General features: G+C 40.5%; 1 protein-coding gene across 1 annotated transcript in view; it reads left to right on the top strand.

Annotated features, from left to right (window-relative positions):
- hmga2 (high mobility group AT-hook 2) overlaps positions 1-18914 on the top strand; it is a 150999-nt gene that overhangs the window by 115648 nt on the left and 16437 nt on the right. Inside the window, exon 4 of the mRNA XM_048549566.2 lies at positions 9812-9844. Within this exon, the coding sequence (XP_048405523.1) occupies positions 9812-9844 (33 nt within the window). The remainder of the gene's footprint in view (positions 1-9811; positions 9845-18914) is intronic.

The following is an 18914-nucleotide window of genomic DNA, read 5'->3' as shown; positions in this document are numbered from 1 at the left end:
CAAGAGAGAAATAAGACATAGGTACAAAAGAAAGCTCTACTGTCCTCTAATGATTTTCTACTAATTCACTGCTGGACTTCACATGCTGTAGTAGTCTGTTACCTGGATCTCTGAAAATCTTGTTTGTCTGTGGCCATACCCCTTTCCCACCAGTAGCTAAGCTCAATCTACACTTTCTTCACCTCAAAGATTGACATCTCAATTCATCTGTTTTTGCCATACATCTGGTTCTCTTTACACCTTCCCACTCCACCCTTGTCAGAAATCCTTGGCCCATGGTTTCCTGGACACAAGTGAATTGACTTCAAAGCCTAATTTTCAAACCCCTCTAGGGTCTTGCTTCACCCTCCGTGACCAATCCTCTCCAGCTGCATATCTTCTTGACTCTTCTTCCTGACACAGGATTACAACTCATTCCCCACTGCAATTCTGTCTTCATTAGAAGCATTTGACTATTATGATATGATACTTTGAAATGCCTCCAGAAATCCCTCTACCTTTGTCACTTTGTTCCATGATTTCAAAAGTCACCTTTAAAAATCTTCCCTGTATGCATGTCTGTCTTCCCTCCCACTTTTAAAATTAATTATATCCACTCTCCTGCTTTTGTCTTGTTGCACTGCATTATGAAATAAGCTTAACAAGAAGTGAGGTTAATGTCTGCAGAATAAAATCCTGAATACAAAAATAACCGAGATAACCAAGTGTGGAGCTGGATGAACACAGCAGGCCAAGCAGCATCTTAAGAGCACAAAAGCTGAAGTTTCGGGCTTAGACCCTTTCGAAGCTCGAAACATCAGCTTTTGTGCTCCTCAGATGATGCTTGGCCTGCTGTGTTCATCCAGCTCCACACTTTGTTATCGTGGATTTTCCAGCATCTGCAGTTCCCATTATCTCTGATACAAAAATAGCCACTTGTATTGAGGCAGTTCACCTTTTGAAAATAGCTTTTGTACATCAAACATCGACAAAGCTTGCAATCTTAATCTTGTTAAAGCTCTTGTTAATTATTTAACCATGTAAAATGTTTTAAATATAGTTGTAAATGGTTACAAATTTGAAATGTTTAATTTAAATTCTGGTTTGTTTTTTGAGCTAAAGTGTAATGGAACTGAACCTTTATTCACTGGATGAATCACCAGGGAGGGTCCTTGTAATAATTGTGTGTAATGAAGTTCTGATGGGACACTGCTTAACTTCATACCTATCAATTTCGACTGCTTTAACTCCATGTAATTGCTGATAAAGGAAGGTGAACTGAGACATTTCTTATCTATTTCAGATAAGAGTTCTTTCAATGAGACTTTTGAGTGTGCAGTATTATTCAATCAGTTGTATTATTGTAAAAGTCCTGAAACATACAATAAAATGCAGTATGTGTATACTGCAGGAGAAAGACCCCATAATTTGTGGACTTGCTTTTTACACTCTGTTCTAAAAAGTTTCTTTGTTGCATCAATCTTGTCTGTGAACTTGTTTGTCTTTGTAAAGGACTGTTTTAAACAAATGCACAATTTTTCTTATTCCATTCTGAATTCTTAAAAAGATGAGACATTGTCTTTCTGTTCTTCTGGGACCAATAGAAAGTTCAATTTATGCAAATAAAAAGCTCTGCCTTCATTGGTTGATGCTGCCAAAAAATATTGTTCATAACTTGTGGCTAACAGGCTACTGCATAGGTCAAAATGCTTTAGATGATCACTTCAATTCAGTAACTCTGATATCCCCTATAATTGAATCCTATGCTCATTCCACTAAAAAGATTTATCTTGGTCGCCCAATATCTATTCAAACAATCGCATGGCACAAACAGAGGAAACCCTTTGTTCCAGAAAGTGTGTTTTAATATGCCTCCAAGTGTGTTTCATTATTAATTAAGTGGGACACAGCCTGCCTTTCATGAGACAATATCAAGTCTAAGGTAACAAATTTAACAAACAGCAGTAGTTGTTTTGCAGTATAAAACTGAGTAATGGTGCAGGAAGACACATTTTCATTGAATCCCCACAGTGTAGAAACAGGCCAGTTGGCCCCGCAGGTCCACACCGACCCTCTGAAGAGCACCCCACCAATGAAACAGTTGCATACTATAGACAATACAAATGCAACCACGGCATGCTGGTGTTGAAGGGTGTGGATGTTTCGACTACAGTGCCAGTTGACTAAATTGCTTGATCTCGAACGGAGGTTTTTATTGCAGTCATGCAGACGAATGAAGACCAAACTGCATCCAGTGATTCAACCTGCTGCAACTGTTTGAAGTTTCTTTTAAAATTGTAGAATAAGGAAGGACATTGAATTGCGCTGGACTGAAATTAATGCATGTTTTGAGGTGCTGAGAATATACTTTGATTACATTCTTCCCCTGTCTCTATAATCTATTTCTCTCTCTAAATTCCTTATCTTAATCTTTTGCTTTCTGCTTTTGTTTGTCTCTTCCTTTTTTTCTATTTTTCTCTCCTCCCCATGTATCATATTATCAAATTTTAACATGCCAACTGTTAGAAATTCTTGGGGGTTTTCTGTAACAGTTTGTCCTTTTTAATTATAAAACTGTAATGAAATGTTTTATATTGTTCACTTTTCAGAAGTTAGTGCATTCCAGTACAGTTTCAATTAAGAGCTGAAATAAGTTCATATGTGCAGAGTTTTGGCAAGTGTCCAGATTTCAAAGCACACTTCAATTTGCAGGTGTGACTTAACAGGTTTCATTTTACACTATTCCCGTGTGAACTTGTCCTGTTGAGGGATATTGGCTGACCTATCCCATAGTTTGTTACATGCATTCTGGTGTATGTGTCTCTATGATAAAACCCTGAAAGGTGCTCACAGTCCACTATCTCTCATCTCAGTTTAAACAAGCTATCTGATAGGAAACAGTGGTTTGGCCACTATCACTATGGCAAAATTGATGGCAGCTTGCCAGAGTGGTGTTGGAGGTGATGTGATACAGATTGTGATTTAGTTTTTTTTGACCTTTTTTATGATCACTCGGATTGCTATAACAAACTGTTAGTTTTAGTTATCTGCAACCACAGACTTTTAATTATCTTGGTTTATGAAGTCATCTGAGCAACTCAGTGCTGCCTTGTCATGCACTTCAATCTATAAAGTAGCGTGAAAGCATTTGCACAGCCTTAAAAGCTGTCATCAACAGCCACTGTAAAGCACTTTCAACGAGGTTGTTAGAGAAGGAAGCAGAAAAAGGGTATACTGAGAGTTGAGGTAGCTATTAGGAAATTGGTAGACTGAAGAATAAATGCTGTGATTATTGCCAGATATCCCCTATCTATGTACAGATACTAATCTCATTAAGGTATTTAGATGACATTTGAAATGGGACCAGAAGCTGCTGCAGGTTGTCCATTATTTTTAGTTTATATGCTGAGCAGTCAAAATGGGTGGTTTTGTATTTGCCCGTGTGAACCTGTCATCCCATGTTGCTGTGTAGTGACAGTCACGTTGAAGAAATAACAGCTGTGCCTTGAACACTGAATCTATGGTTCATTATATTCAGTAGAAAGGAGCTGAGCTTTTTTGGCCAGTACAAATTTCATTTGAAGTCATTGTAGAGATTCTTGCTGCACCTCACTGACTCCCTACCTCAACCCTACACAAGTCCTTGTGTCCAATTCTAGCCCAACCTTATCATTGATATCTGACAAAAGGCAAGCCTCCCTTGAGTGCACGCTATCTTTGAGAAGCTGCGGTTCACCCAGACAAGCTTTAGCCCCTCACCAGCAGCCTAACGGCACAGCAGCTATGAAACCACAGTACGTATGTGAAGAAAAGATACACCTGGAATGGCTGATACTCATTCACACCTTTAACCCTGTTCTCTCACCCTAGTTGTTGTTTAGCCACACAGCTTAGCTGTCTTCAGATTCATCAGAGACCTGCTACTGTTTCCCCGGTGCCCAGGGGTCACCTACATGTTGTTATTGTTCGGTAGATGAACACCACTGACAGGCAAGTGTTTGGTCAAGTCCAATGATGCATTCTTATTGACAACCAGCTAAAGCAAACACGGTAGAAGTGAACCCAGGTTGCAGTTCGCCTGCACAATGCAAATGCGATGCAGGCATCCTGACCTTGACCGTTTGTGATGGTCTTCTGCATCCAGCTCATATCTATTAAAACTGACTGTCAATCAGGTTCTGTCTGTCCTGTAGTACCTGATGCACCTGAATTCTGTTGTGCACAAGGACGCCGTTCTCAAGTTCCATGTTCTCAGAAAACTGCTCCTATTGCACTGGCTCCTCAGCACCTATCGCATCAGCTCATTGCCTATTCTAATTGTGCAAAATACTGCTACCAATAAGACACAACACACACTCCAGACTATACAGGAGACCTCTGCCTGACCAGTCCGAGCTGTGGAACTGGATCTCTGTCAGTCCTTGTGTCTGCTCCACCTGTTCGCAGCATGCAAACTTGTTGAAGGTACTCCAATAGTTGGTGGAGTGCCCAATGTAACCTGTCATAAAGGCGGGTCTTCTGTACTCTGACTCTCTTCCCATCCCAGCCACACATCTCCCATTCAACTTCTCATTGCATTGATTAGAATCCATCATCATACTTGTATGATGAGTGTTGTAATGCTAATACCCTCATTACACAGTATTCTTGGCAGCCCCATAAATGAAGGGACACTGTTATTTAGCGTTCGCTTCTTTTTAAGCCATTGCCACTAACTCTGCATCAATATGGTGACAATGTTTGATTAGCCAGTACCAATGTAATGGTGCTATCCACCTTGGAGTATGTTCATCTGTACCCAGTGCAAATGGGTGAAAAAATATTTACAAATTAAACATAGTTGGAGTTTGCATCATGGTTTTTGTCCTTCAGAGTCACAATATCTGGCAGACATAGATCCTGAGTTTTTGAGCATCAAAGCTTTACTGATACTACACACCAGTTGCAGTGTCTGAGTCATTTTTCAGTGCATTTTACATCCAGAGAATGACAACTTATGGTAGGGAATGCATCTCATGGTCGACAAAATCAATACTAGGTCCTGCCTCACTCCAATTATGCAACACAAACAGATGTACGTACTTATATGGACGCTTAAAATGGACCATAATGAGGATAATAGAATACACAGTTTAAAATCCTGAGGGTGTTCTTCAGATGTTAGAATTTAAGCTGTGATCACAATTGGTTAGGGATGTCCTGGATCATCAACCGTATTGAGGTATCTTTGATTTCTTGATATCCAGATGTTTCTCCAGCATGCTTTGTCACTGAGCTTTTGTCCTTTTGAGTGGCAGAAGAGGACGAGAGAGCTAACTTCAGTTACTGTCACAGATCTACCACCTCAGCTCTGCTATAGCAAATGTTTGAAAGACAACTCATTTGTGTATTCCTGTGTCTGTGTTTATTGTCTTCAAGCTGGATAATTGTAGGCAATGTGTTTATATCTCTAACATGTGAACCTCTCATAAAAGTGTAAATCGAATAACAGATTTCTTCTCACCTGGGTGGATTCAGTCACTTTCGATAAACGCTAATTTCAGTTTTGACTGGTTCTTGTTTATTGATGGTTTCCTGAAACTTAGCTCATCTTGTGGTCAACGGGCAGCACAATGGCTCAGTGGTTAGCACTGCTGCCTCACAGTGCCAAGGACCCAGATTTGATTCCACCCTCAGGTGACTGTACAAACTCCACACGGACCACCTCCCTGTGTCTGCATGGGTTTCTTCCAGGTGCTCTGCTTTCCTCCCACAGTCCAAAGATGTGCAGGGTAGGTGAATTGGCCGTCCTAAATTGTCCATATCTTCAGGTTAGGTGGGTTAGATTTGGGGAATCAGGGGTAGGGAAATGGATCTGGGTGGGATCCTCTCTTCGGAGAGGCAGAGTGGATTTGTTGGGCTGAATGGCCATTTTTACACTGTAGGGATTCGATGGTTAATCACTGAAGTAACTTTAAGTCAGTGTTTTTTTTAATATTCGGAATTATTTTCTCTTAACTCCAACAGCTACTTGCCACCCTATTCCCTCAGCTGCTGGCCACCTCTAACCTCTTGGTCACTTGTCACCTTAATGCCCCTCACTTTCTGTCAGTCGCACATCAGAGCGTTTGGGACCTTTTAAGCTGTGTTTCCTTATTGGAAAATACCAGTTATTGCATGGCTTGGGGCATTGCTGCACTGAGATTCACTCCAATGCTGTCTGTATGGTTAAGTGAACTCTATCTGTTTGGGTAGATCCTGTATAGGAGGCCATGTCTGGGAAACATTGGGAAAGTCAGAAGGTGCTGTTTTGTTTGGTCTAGGTTGAAATAGTGATTCTGGCCCAGATTGGAAGAATTGTGCCATCTATTGATAATTTAAAGCAGGAAGTTTTGCATTCCACAACTTTCATTGCAAGCCCAACTTGGGTAAATCTTCGGCTAACAGATGGTGAGCTTGGAGGTGGGAGAGCATTTATTTAGTTGGGGTGGTGGTGGATCTCACCCCCGCTGCCTCCCTGTCTCTGCTTAAATTGACATCTGGACAGGAAAGCCCATAGCTGAACAATTTAAGATCCCGAAGTGGCCAAGTAAAGACATCTTAAGGGCTTGAGCCTGCCGCTAGGATTGAAGCCACTGTCAGTGGGCCTATTGCTGGGCAGTGTGCAGCATTGACAGTACCCTTAAGGTCGTTTCTTACCTGGTGAGGTGGTGGGTGTTCCTCTATCAAAGGCAGTCAGTGCCTGATGGAGGGACTCATTGGGCAGTGATGCAGATACTGACACACATACACTCAAAGACCTGCGATTGGCAGCATTGGGCAGCACTTCCTCCCACATGGTTCTGATTCTAAAGGAAGGCCCATTGTGGCCTCACCACACACTAATTGGCAATTGGCTCAGAGAACTATCCTTGGAAGAGGCAACACTGATCACTTGTGTACTGTGCACCTACCGGTTGAGACCCTCCAGCTGTTCAATGTGATTCCACCCCTTAACTCCATTGGCAAACAGTTATCCATTTGTATTGTATCAATAGTGTAATTTTTGGCACTTCAGTTGTTCCACGATGTGTGGAATTTTATACTGCAGATCTTGTAACAGATCTCCATGAACTACATTTACTATTTGTAAAGCTGAAGGAACTAGTGAGAAGGAGGCGCACAAAAATGTATTCCAGGCAAATTTTAGGAATGCTAATGTCAATCTTGTGGCACAAAGCACTGGCTTATTTATAAATACTACCTTTGTGATATAACAATGCACAGAGGAACATGGTGGCTGTGGTTACCCATATTAGCACCCCGTGCTTTAGAGCCAGAATGAATACGTTTAAAATCTGCTGCATCAGCTGCAAAATGTGAGCTGGGCCAAGCAGTGAAGTGTTGAGTGAAGGCTTTGTTGTCTCTGAGAAGAAAATAAAAATGGTCAAACAGAAGTGTTCATAGTGGCTACAGTGAAGTGCAAAGAAAAGTTTCAAAGGAAATTGTGTAAATATTAACCGTTTGAAAAGAATTTGTAAGTGTAATTATTCAGTTGTTAAATGTTACAACTTGCTGAATGGGACAATCTGTATGTCCGTAGTTGGCAGCACTTTGCCTAACAGCCCAAAAAGCTATGGGTTTGACCCTTGCAGCAACCACTTGGTAGTGGTCTCGCTTCTGAGTCTGAGGTTTGTGGGTTCAAGTCTTGGGCACAAAAATTTAGATGCTCCAGTGCAGTAATGAGGAACTGCTACATTGTCACTGATACGTGAAGCATTAAATTAAGGGCCCATCTACTCTGTCAAGTGTGTGTAAACCCTGTATGGCATGGTTTCAAAGGAAGGTAGAAGAGTTATTCCTGGTGTACTAGCCCTCAGTCAGTTTCACAAATAGATTAATCTGGTCACTTTCCCATTGCTGCTTGTCAGAGTTTTAAATGTGTACACGTTTGCTGTCACGTTTCCCACATTACAGCCGTGATTACACTTCAAAAGTAGCTTGTTGGTGGTAAAGCACTTTGGGATATTCTGTGGTCATGAAAGGCCAGAAGGCCAAAGATATCAATGCTTGTCTTTCTTTACTCATAACAGGAATTCAGCGTTTAATCTAGATTGGCATTCCAGCAGTGTTCTAAGGGACTGCTGCATTGTGAACCTTTGGTCGAGATACCAAACCCTTTCTACTCATTCAGGTTTATGTTAATGATCCTATGTTACTCATTGTAAGGAAGAGCAGAGAATTCTTCCGTGGCTTAACCCTCCAACAACCAACACCGTTGAAACATTTTTGTAAAGGGGAATGCTAGTTTATAATGAAGAAATGTTGATTTCACTTTACTGCATGATACTTGGCAATTGTTTGTTATAAGTGCTACTTAGTTTAACAGATAACACTTTTCTCCGTTGTAATGAATTTCTCCAATTTATTGCCTCTGTATGTGAGGATTTTTTTCTTATTTAAATTGAATGTTTTAAGTCAGGGATCCATAGAATTGGAAAAGTGTCTTATGTCAAGCCTAGGATATGTGGAGTCTCATTCATATGAGCCCAGCGGCTGAGCTAGTGGGATGCCAAGCAGTTGACAAAAGGCAGCCTCGAGCTCTATACCCACCGCTTGTTTCACTGCTGTTGGTTCCAGGGCTGAAGACACGGGGCGTTTTTTTTGCATATTTGTTAGAATAATAAAGTGGGAGAGTTCTGTGAACAGAATATGTAGCATTTTAAATAAATCCTAACTACATGGGCTCTGGTCCTGAGGTCATTTTGTACCGACGGAAAATTCCTTGTCTATTAAGTATGATTTGAAAAGCTTCCAAAACTTTGCTTCAATGAAGTTGAGGCAATACGGTTATCACTGTGTGGTGTTGAATTTCATCCTCTGTTGCTTACACTAACACACGAGCACTGTTCAAACAGTCTGAAGCATAACATTTCTTTGTTTTTGCTATAAATTAGTACAGTGTGCATTTTGATTCTTGGCTCACACAATATTAAGCAATATATTTTAACAATAAAAACTGACCAGAGGGTGTTTTTCTGTGCAAATCCACTTCCTTTTGGTGCAAGGAAACAAAGTATTCAAAGGGTTAAATCTTTCAAAGGAATCCAAAAAGCCAATAACTCTGAATACAACCTGGGGCACTTGTTAATAAGGTCTGTGACTTCAATTGTTACCAGGTTTCTGAGCAATGTGTAAATCCTGCCTTTTTCATGAATGACAATTAGAAATATATCACACTCAATCTGTTTTCCTGAAACCATTCATAAAAATCAGATGGCGGAGCCTAGCCAGTACTTTTGTGGATGCTGGGGTGAGAAGCGTTGGGAATAAGCAACATTAAACTCTTGCACCCCCCCCCCCCCCCCCGCCTCTTCTGTCTCTGCAGTCATCGATGGTCCATTTGTTGAGATTATGGGAGGATTGAGTACTTTTTGGAGGGCAGCTGGTAAAATTACTTTGACACATACTGGGCTGTGAGCCAGTGCTGGCCTTGATTCAGACATTGTCTTTCCCCTCATTGAACTGTCAGGACCTAATTCATGGAAAAAAAAGTCAATGAGCTGGCAGCTCTGTCAGTGTTTCTCTTAGCCACGGCATGCAGAAGTCAAATGAATTCAAACTGCGCAACTTTTCGTAGTATAACATTTCTCCTGACGTGAAGAGATACAGGGTTATACAGGTATTTGTCTATCAGTTGGCTTAGAACGAAAGATGTGCAGGCAAGTGTTTTCAAAGGAAAAGCATTTTCCTGTGTGAAATTGAGTATAGGATGTTCCGTATTATACTTGACATGTTGGTATGCTTGCAATTAAGAAAAGTGAGAAACAGCATGAATACTTGATGGAATCTAACTGTAATTTGTTTCTTTCAGCCACAGCAAGAGGTCCAGAAGAAGCCTGCTCAGGTATGCCGACTTTTATTATCTTATGAATACTCAAATAAGGATTTAAATCAAGAGATATCAGGAATTGGGGAGGTGATGAGCCTGGATTGCTTTCAAAGTTGGAGTTAATAATGAGGACATGAGCTCATATGGGTTTCCTAATCTCAGCTGTCTGAGGAAAAAGTCATAAATTGTATAAACATGGGGACTACATGGAAGTTCATGGAGGATAATGTAAATCTTACACTACATTCTGAGGAATCTCTTCATTTTCCATCTGTTTCCTCTACTGTATCCTAACAGATGTCTTTACCACGTGGTAGTCTGGATCAGTTTAAAAACTTCTGATCTTGTAGTAGACTTCAGGGTTTCTTTAGGTTACACATGCATGGCCCATTACTTGAGCTAGCCTTTCTTATGCAGGAAAACTTGGCAACTGGAGTAGAAAGAGAGAACTTGATCCATAGAATTGTAGTTTGAGGTTCACATTCTTGTCAGCACAGCGATGATAATCCAAATGACTGGACAAGTCAGGAAGCCTCTTTATTGAAGTTAACATATCCAGCTTCTAAAGGAACATAATGTTCAGTTAAGAATCTGTCCAAAGCGCGCACAGGACTGGAGCAACATAATGTCTGCATTAATTTCAAAGCATCAGCATTACTACAATTTCTTGGCGGTAAGCCATATTACAGCACCAGCAATTCCGGTAAAGCCTCCATAGACTGAACATTTGTCTGCCATATTGAGAATTACACTTGTCTTTTTTAATGGAGCATTCTATGCTGGCATTAGTGGTCACTAATTTCTGCAAACAAGTGTGCAACTGATGTTTTATAGGCGTTACTTAAGGCACTTGGTGAACTGGCAAACTGTTTAATTATGTCGTCCTTTTCAGTCAATCCTGACCTTGTTCTTATCCAGGAGCCACAACTGCACTTTCTTGCAAGCGTTGCTTGATGATATTGAGCAGCAGAGACCCTGACCCTTCCCTCCCACCAAGATGTATCACATTGAAGCAAGTATCTGTTTGTGGCAACTAAGCAATTAGGGGTGCTTAACTTAAGCATGATTAAAATTGATTTGCTGCTTTTTTGAATTTAGTTTAGCCAAAGTGACACATGGAAATCCTATCACTTCATCCTAGAGTCTCCAAACCTAGTCTCCACAGATTAGATTTTCTGTTTGTATAGCACAAAGTGCATATGCACTCCCTGTAGGAACACAATTTGCCAGTGCACTATTGATGTTTCCTCTGCTTGACAAGCAGAGATTATTGTAGTCATTTGAGCAAGTCCCCTGTGACAGACTTGCCTCTCTCAAGGCTCCATTAGTGAGCCAGAGTGGCTGGTCAAATATCAAAAGTGCCTTCAAATCTTATTTACCTATTTACAGGGTCAAAAAAAAATTGTACTCCATCTGACAAGTCCCTTGTACTAATGTTTATCAATCCCACTCAAATATGTATTCAATTTTCCCACATTATAAGTCTCCCTAGGCGCTCCATTCCACATACTCACTATCCTTTAAATATAACCTGTTGGAAGTGTCTTCCTCCTAAGCTTGGGCCCATATAAAATCATGTGGGGCCTGGATAGAGTGCATGGGAAAGACCTATTTCCCATAGTAGGGAGGTCAGCAAGCAAGGGGCATAGATTTGAAGTAATTTGTAGCATGATTTGAGTGGCGCTGAGGAACAACATGGTCACAAAGAAGGTGGGCGTACCACTGCCTGAAAGGTAGGTAAAGGCAGAAAATCTCCATTGCATATAAAACAAAACACTTGGATATGTATTTGAACTGCTTCACAAACTCTCTATCACTATCACTCAATAGCAGCAGTATCCCATCTAGAAGATGCACTGCAGAAATTTATAAATGCTGCTTAGACAGCTCCTTCCAAACCCACAACTACTTCCGTCTAAAAATTGGATGTGGAAGCTTTTATTCCTCTCTGTTGCAGCAAAACCTGAGATTCTCTTCTTGCTGCTGGAATTAGACATGAGATAATATTGAAATTATTAATTTCAGTGAAATACTGTATTTCCCTTTGACAAGAGTGTGTTTATGGGATGTTACTACATTGGAACAGTTAATTAGTGGTTTGTATATATTTTGTTAAGCGTTTGGATAGAATTACAGGTCAGCCAATTCTTTTCTTTTTATTTTGTTTTGTATTGTTTTGTTTCAAGACTGATTGATTGTTTGACCAATCAAATGGCATCCAGAATGCAGTGCCTTATGTTTACCTGTAAAATAAGAAAAAGTTAGGGTCTAGACTATCTTCTTAATATATTTAGAGGGAGTTTGGTCTGATCCATGACAAATTAGGGCTTTTGCAGGATCAAACTCTCATAGTCCCGGTTGGGCTTAGGACTATTGGACTCAAAGGCAGTGAGTGTTGAGTGTGGGTATTCACTTCTGGGGTGTAGAATTTGGTTGGTTTGAATGTTGTGTCCTCAGTAGTAATGGCACTTTCAGTCACTTAGAGTTTCCTAGGGCTAAGAAGTCACTTTGGGAGTTCTGTGGAAAGTAAGCCAGAAAAACTTTTGAAATTGGCAGACAAGCTGGAGTTGGGATTGCCTTTATCCATTTGAAAAGAGATCATTGCAGCAATAGCTTGACATTTATGACTGCTAGAAATGCCATTGGAATCTTTGGAAATAGCTAATGGAAAGCAATCCCATCATAGCCAAAGACCTGGTGGGGATCTGTTTAAATATGTGCAAGCATTGACTAAGTTCAACAAGTAGCATGTAGAAGCCTTTTCTGTTACCGTTTGAAAAAGTAGCTAGACAAGTGAAATGACTGGTGACCATGTTGGTAATATTGATCACAACAATGTTGGTAGGTAGAGCTAGTGAGCTATTTGCATCACTATCAGAGGAAGTATCTGTGAAGTATACTGAGGTGAGAAAAGCCAGGGCGGCACAGTGGCTCAGTGGTTAGCACAGCACCAGGGTCCCAAGTTCAGTTCCACCCACAGGCAACTGACTGTGTGGAGTTTGCACATTCTCCCTGTGGTTTCCTCCAGGTGCTCTGCTTTCCTCCAACAGTCCAAAGATTTGTCGGTTAGGTGGATTAGTCATGTTAAATTGCCGATTGTGTCCAGGATGTATAGGTTAGGTAGATTAGCCATGAGAAATGCAGGGTTACAGGAATAGGGTAGTGGGGGAGGTGTTGGTTGAGGCTGCTCTTTGGAGAGTCGGTGTGGACCTGTTGGGCCAAGTGGCCTGTTCCAACATTGTACAGATTCATTGGATGCCATCTTAAGTGCATATGAGCTAGTACCAAAAACCTACAAACGTTTCAGGATCTAAAGAGGGAACCTGGTCAAATGTACACTGAGTTTGAAAGGATCAAACAAAGTAATTTTGATAAGTGGATAAGGGTGCCGAAAATAGAGCAAACTTACAGTATGATGCTGTTAGGGAGACGATTATTTCAGAGGCGTTCAAAAATTCACTTCCGTGAAGTCGTGAGAACTCGTGGAAGAGTAGAGAGTTAAGAATGCAAGATTAGCAGTGGAAATTGCAGATGATTGAGTTGGTTCAAGAATCAAAGTTAGGCTTCTGGCATCAGTTTCAATCTGAGGGATAGGAATTTGAGGGTGGGGGAAGAAATAAATCCTCAGGCAGTAAGGGGAAAGGAAATGTCATTGAAAATAAAGAGAGTTTAGGTAAGAAGGAACGAGAAGTTAAAAAGCTCAGGTGTTTTCACTAATAAAGAGGGCTGCATGAAGTTCAGTATTGGTGGTTTAGAAAAAGCACTGAAGACAGATGTGGCAAAACAAGATAAGCCAGTGAGTTTTGTTGAAGTTGGAAAGGAAAGCTCAGTGGAAGCTAAAAAGCTGCAAAAGAAATGTACAGCCCAGTCGGGGTTTGTTGAGAAGAAAGTGCCAGATGTCTTTAAAGCATTTACTTGTGTGAGTAAGGTTTACTTATGTTTGCCAGGAAGAGCTGGTAAAGAAATTAGATTTTAAGAGATAGGGGAGCAAGTCAATCATTGGTGAGAGATGGGAAGATGTGTAATTCAGAAGGAGTATTTTCAGAAAACATGGTAATATGTGGAATTCATGGTGGGAAGTGTAGTATTTTACTGCATAAGGTGAAGTTGGAGAATCTAGTGAAAAGTTGTAAGTGGTGACAGAAGTAATAGAGAAATTCTTGGTATGAAAAATGTGCCGCTACGTTTCAAAGACTAACCAATAAAAGTCTTTTCGGGATTACCCAATTGTACGGTGTATATTGATGATCTGGTAATTTTTAGTCACTCATGGAAGGAACATTTGGAGCCTCTGTCAGAATGATTCAATTGAGGAGGCAGGCTTGGTGATAAACCTGGCTCAGAGTGAGTTTACAAAAACCTAAGTCATATTCTTGGGCTATTTCATTGGACATGGACAGGTGGCTCCACAGAATGTGAAAACAAAGGTTATTGGGGAGTTCCCCATACCATTGACAAAGAGGACAGTACTACAATTCCCGGATAACAAAGTGTGGAGCTGGATGAACACAGCGGGTCAAGCAACATCTCAGGAGCACAAAAGCTGACGTTTCGAGCCTAGAAAGAGTCTAAGCCCGAAACGTCAGCTTTTGTGCTCCTAAAATGCTGCTTGGCCAGCTATGTTCATCCAGCTCCACACTTTGTTATCTTGGATTCTCCAGCATCTGCAGTTTTCATTATCTCTCCCCACTACAATTCCAGCAATTGGGTGGTTTTTATTAGAAGTTCGTACCAAATTTTAGCAGCCTGGTTGCTCCACTGATTGACTTACTGAAGAAGTGCAGAAAATTTCAGTGGATGGAGGAATATCAGAAGGCATTTAGCAATCTGAACGCTGTGTTAATCACAGTTCCAGTGTTAGCTACACCTGATTACGCAAAGCCATTCAAAGTGACTATTGATGCAAGTGATGTGAGTGTACTGTTGCAAGAAGGCAATGAGAATATATAAAGACCTCTAGGGTATTGTTCTAGAAAATTGAATAACCTTCAGAAATATTCCACGATTGAGAAGGAAACCTTGAGATTGGTTTTGGTGATACAATATTTCAACACTTATTTTGCCAGTAATGTGTCTGATACAATTGTATATTCTGATCATAACCCCTTAAATATTCTGGAAATATTTAAGGATCAAAATATCAGATTGTTTAGATGGAGTTCTGATTGCAGCCATTCAATTCAAAAATTGTATTTGTGACATGCCGAGAAAACATAATTGCCAGCGCATTTTTGTGACTTTGAAAGAAGATGGAGGCAGTCAATGGCGGCATACAGCAGATTAAAATGGACTATAATATTGAATGTCTGCATGCTTAGGGTCAATGTAATGTATGTGTATTGCAGTGGTCATATAAAGGAAGACTTTGTTTTTAATAATGAAGCCATCTTTCTATATTAGTTTTTTAAAGGAGTTGGTATGATGATACCACGGCTTTAAGAGGTGTATTTTTGTCCTGGCAATGTGGAAAGGTTCACACACTGGTATTGAACTGTCTGCTTAAAAGCCAAGAAAGTAAACCGCTTGTGAAGCCTCGGTTTTTTCAGTTGGAACAATTGAAGTAGTCTGAATGGGTGGGGTCCAACTCCCACAGAACCAGGTTTTTTTTTTCAGTTTTAGCCTTTAGCAGCAGCTGCTGGCGTCTTGAAACTGGATGTGGAAATTCTTATTGGTTTCTCCATTACAGCTATAAAGCTGGGATTCTCTTCCTGCTGCTGAGATTGCATGTGAGACAATTTATTTTATTGAGTTTGCCTTTGCCAAGGGTGTGTTTATGGGATATTACTACATTGGAACAATTAATTAGTATTTTGCTGGAGTTAGTTTTTTTTAATTTTGTGTGTATTTTAACTGTAGTATATTAATGGTGTGTTTTGTTTCACGACTGGTAGTTTGACCAACCAGATTGCATCAGGAATACAATGCCTTGCACTTAGCTTTAAAAAAAGAAAAAGCTAGGGCCTAGACTGTCATCTTAATATATTTGTGGGGATTTGGTCTGGTCCATAATACTGTAATGTTTACACAGTTCATTGCCCTTCCCTAATCTAGTTTGATTGTATTAAATATAACGCGCAACTCAATGTTCTAAAATTCAAAATACGTCCTTTCTGTACTGCTGTCTGCTATTGTCTGAAACACACTCTCTCTTCACACCGATCTTCTAAAACGGCACCATCTGAATACATCTTTGTTTCTGTTCCCTGAAATAGTTATTCAATTATTGGGTCAGCCTCAGGGCTTTGGCATGATTCCAAAAGTTCACAGGTAGCCATCATCTTGGTGTCATCTTAACCCCAAAGTTAATCTATTTTACCACCTCTTATTCTCCCAAGGAAGATAATGACTTGTTGATCATTACACCACTGACAGCTTCAGGTTTGACCCTTGGCTCCTGGTACCAGGAGCTCCTCATGAGAGGCCCAAAGAGGAGCACATCTTGTAATAGAATTCTATGAACATACTATTACAGTGCATTGAATAGTGTTTCCAACAATTGGAACTGCAGAGTTGCAGCAACAGTGACTCGCTATTTTTTTTGTTGAACCTTAATCCTGGTAAACTTCTGAGAAATAGAAATATTGAAATTTTAAGGTAACCCCTTCCAAAAACTGTTGTTCCCAATCTCTTGTCCTTAATAGCGATAACATGTCTGTCTTCAGGTCATGTGAGGAACTAACCATGTGACTTCTATCATTCCTTTCAAATTTATGTGCAAATTTATTAATATCTCTTCTGGAATTACATATGAAAGAAAACTTCATTGTTCTTTGCATTTTCAACATCACCAACAGGTCTAGGTTTGTGCAAGGATTTGCCCAGACTTTGATGCACATTTATTAGATTCCAGGAGATTATGTAGATTCTTCATGGCCACAAATCACCAGCATGCTTACATTTGGATGGCATTTCAGATTTCCTGTGATTTTGTTCTTGTCATTACGTGCACAAAAGAGCTAGAAACTGATATCGAAACAAATGAACTGTTCCCGTAATTGTAGGTGGATGGAAATTTGTATATAATTGAAGATGTTTTTAATGGTTATGACTGATCCTTTTAGTCTTACTTTCACAGAGTATGTATGGCAGAGAAGGATACCGTTTCAGTTATACCTGATCAATTGTGCATTGGCTGTCATCATTCATTTTTCTTCAATTTGACAATGCAGAATTTTTTCTTGAATCCTTTACAATGGTTTAAGCTTAAAATTTTAGAAGCTGATCAGAGAGAAAAATACACTGTTAGTCTCCCACTCATGAGGACGCCTGGAGTTGCAGGCTATTGGTTATTAAGGTCATTGATTTGTTGAGGGTTTTCATACATCAGTTGGGTGTATATACGTAATTTTCCCCTCCCTGGATGTAGTCAGAAAAGAGGATAATTGGCTGAGTTTGCCCTGGAGAGAAACTGACTCCCTTGTCACAGCAGAGCTTCAATAACGACAACAATACGTTAGTGGGGTAGACAGATATGTGGCAGATGATGTTGAATATGGAGAAGTGCGAAGGTGATGCAGTTTGTACCAAGGAACGCAAAGGGACAGTGTGAAATAATGAAATTGTAAAGAATGTGCAGGAGCCAAGAAGCCTAGGTATGTGAGTACGTAAGTTATTTAATATGGCAGCACAGTTGGGGAGGACCGTTAATAAAGCATATGGTATTCTGGGATTCTTTAAAGGGGCTTTACAGTAGATTCTTTAGAGAACATGACAGGTAATGCTGAACTTGTATTGGATACTGGTGAAACTTCCACTGAAGTTTTGGACACTGTTTTTGGTGCCACACTACAGGAAGGACGTGAATGCATTGGAGAAGGTGCAAGAAGAGGTTTGTGCGAATGGTTCCAGAGACAAGAAACCTCAGTTGCGAGAATAATTTGGAGAAGTTGACTGTTTTCCTTGGAAAGGACAAGGCTGAGGAGATTTTAAAAAGATTTTCAAAATCTTTAAGGGCCTAAATACAGTAGATGGGGAAAAATTGTTCTCACACTTAAGGATCAAGATCCAGAGGGCACAATTTTAAAGTCATTTGCAGAAGAAGCAAATGCAAGGTGAGAAAACTTTTTTGTATAGTGTGGGGTCCAGTTTGGAATGCACTGCCCGGAAGAGGGAGCCATTTTAATTGAGATATTTAAGATGGCATTGGATAATTATTTCAGAAGAAACAACGTGCAGTGTTATAGAATGGCTAAAATGCTCAGAGAGCTGCTGCAGACAACATCGGCCAAATAGCTTCCTTCTACACAAGAACAATTCTGCGAATCTGATCTTCTAAGCCTGACACTCTTTTAAGGCCTTAAAGTGATCAGTTAATGGTTACTTGAGGGTCTTGAATTTCCACCTCCAAAGGACCAAGAAAGGATCCTGGTTTCCCTTTGGGAAATCATGGCAACCTGATTTTGGGGTTAGCTGGTGGTGCACCAGTTTTCCTAATTTGGGGCATCTTGAGGTATCGCAGATGCGGGGCATGGGGTTGGTCTCTGAAAACCACTGCCTCTGCCCTAACTTCTAAGACCCCTGATCCTCCTCCCACTACAGTCCCACTGCCCGAGATGATTTTAGAAAGTACATACCTTATCGCTGTTGGATTCCCCGAAGGAGCAGCCCTTGGTTGGCAGACGTTCAGACCCAGTTTCTGACTGTCAGCTGGAATGACCCTGATTGGCATGCCGTTGGATAAGTTTTCTCAGAGGTGGGCAGATTGGAAAGTTGGTTGCCACCTAGCGCGCGCATACCCTCGTACCTAAAAAATGGCAAAATTCTGCCCTAGCTGTTTGATGGGTATGATTGCCAACACTACAAAGCAAAAGACTAGACAAGGTTTATGTGGAAACATAGAAAATAGTAAGAGGAGCAGGCCATTTGACCCTTCAAGCTTGCACTGCCATTTAATATAATTATGGTTTATCATCCAAATCCGCATCATGTATCACTTTCTGATGAAGGGTCTAGGCCTGAAACCACAGCCTTCCTGCTCCTATGATGCTGCTTGGCCTGCTGTGTTCATCCAGCTCTACACCTTGTTATCTCAGATTCTCCAGCATCTGCAGTTCCTACTCTCTCTGAAACCACTTTCTCCCCATAC

The sequence above is a fragment of the Stegostoma tigrinum genome, chromosome 18 (assembly GCF_030684315.1).
Source record: "Stegostoma tigrinum isolate sSteTig4 chromosome 18, sSteTig4.hap1, whole genome shotgun sequence".
NCBI lineage: Eukaryota > Metazoa > Chordata > Chondrichthyes > Orectolobiformes > Stegostomatidae > Stegostoma > Stegostoma tigrinum.
The sequence above is the reverse complement of the archived record's forward strand: the minus strand, read 5'-3'. Positions and strand labels throughout refer to the sequence as shown.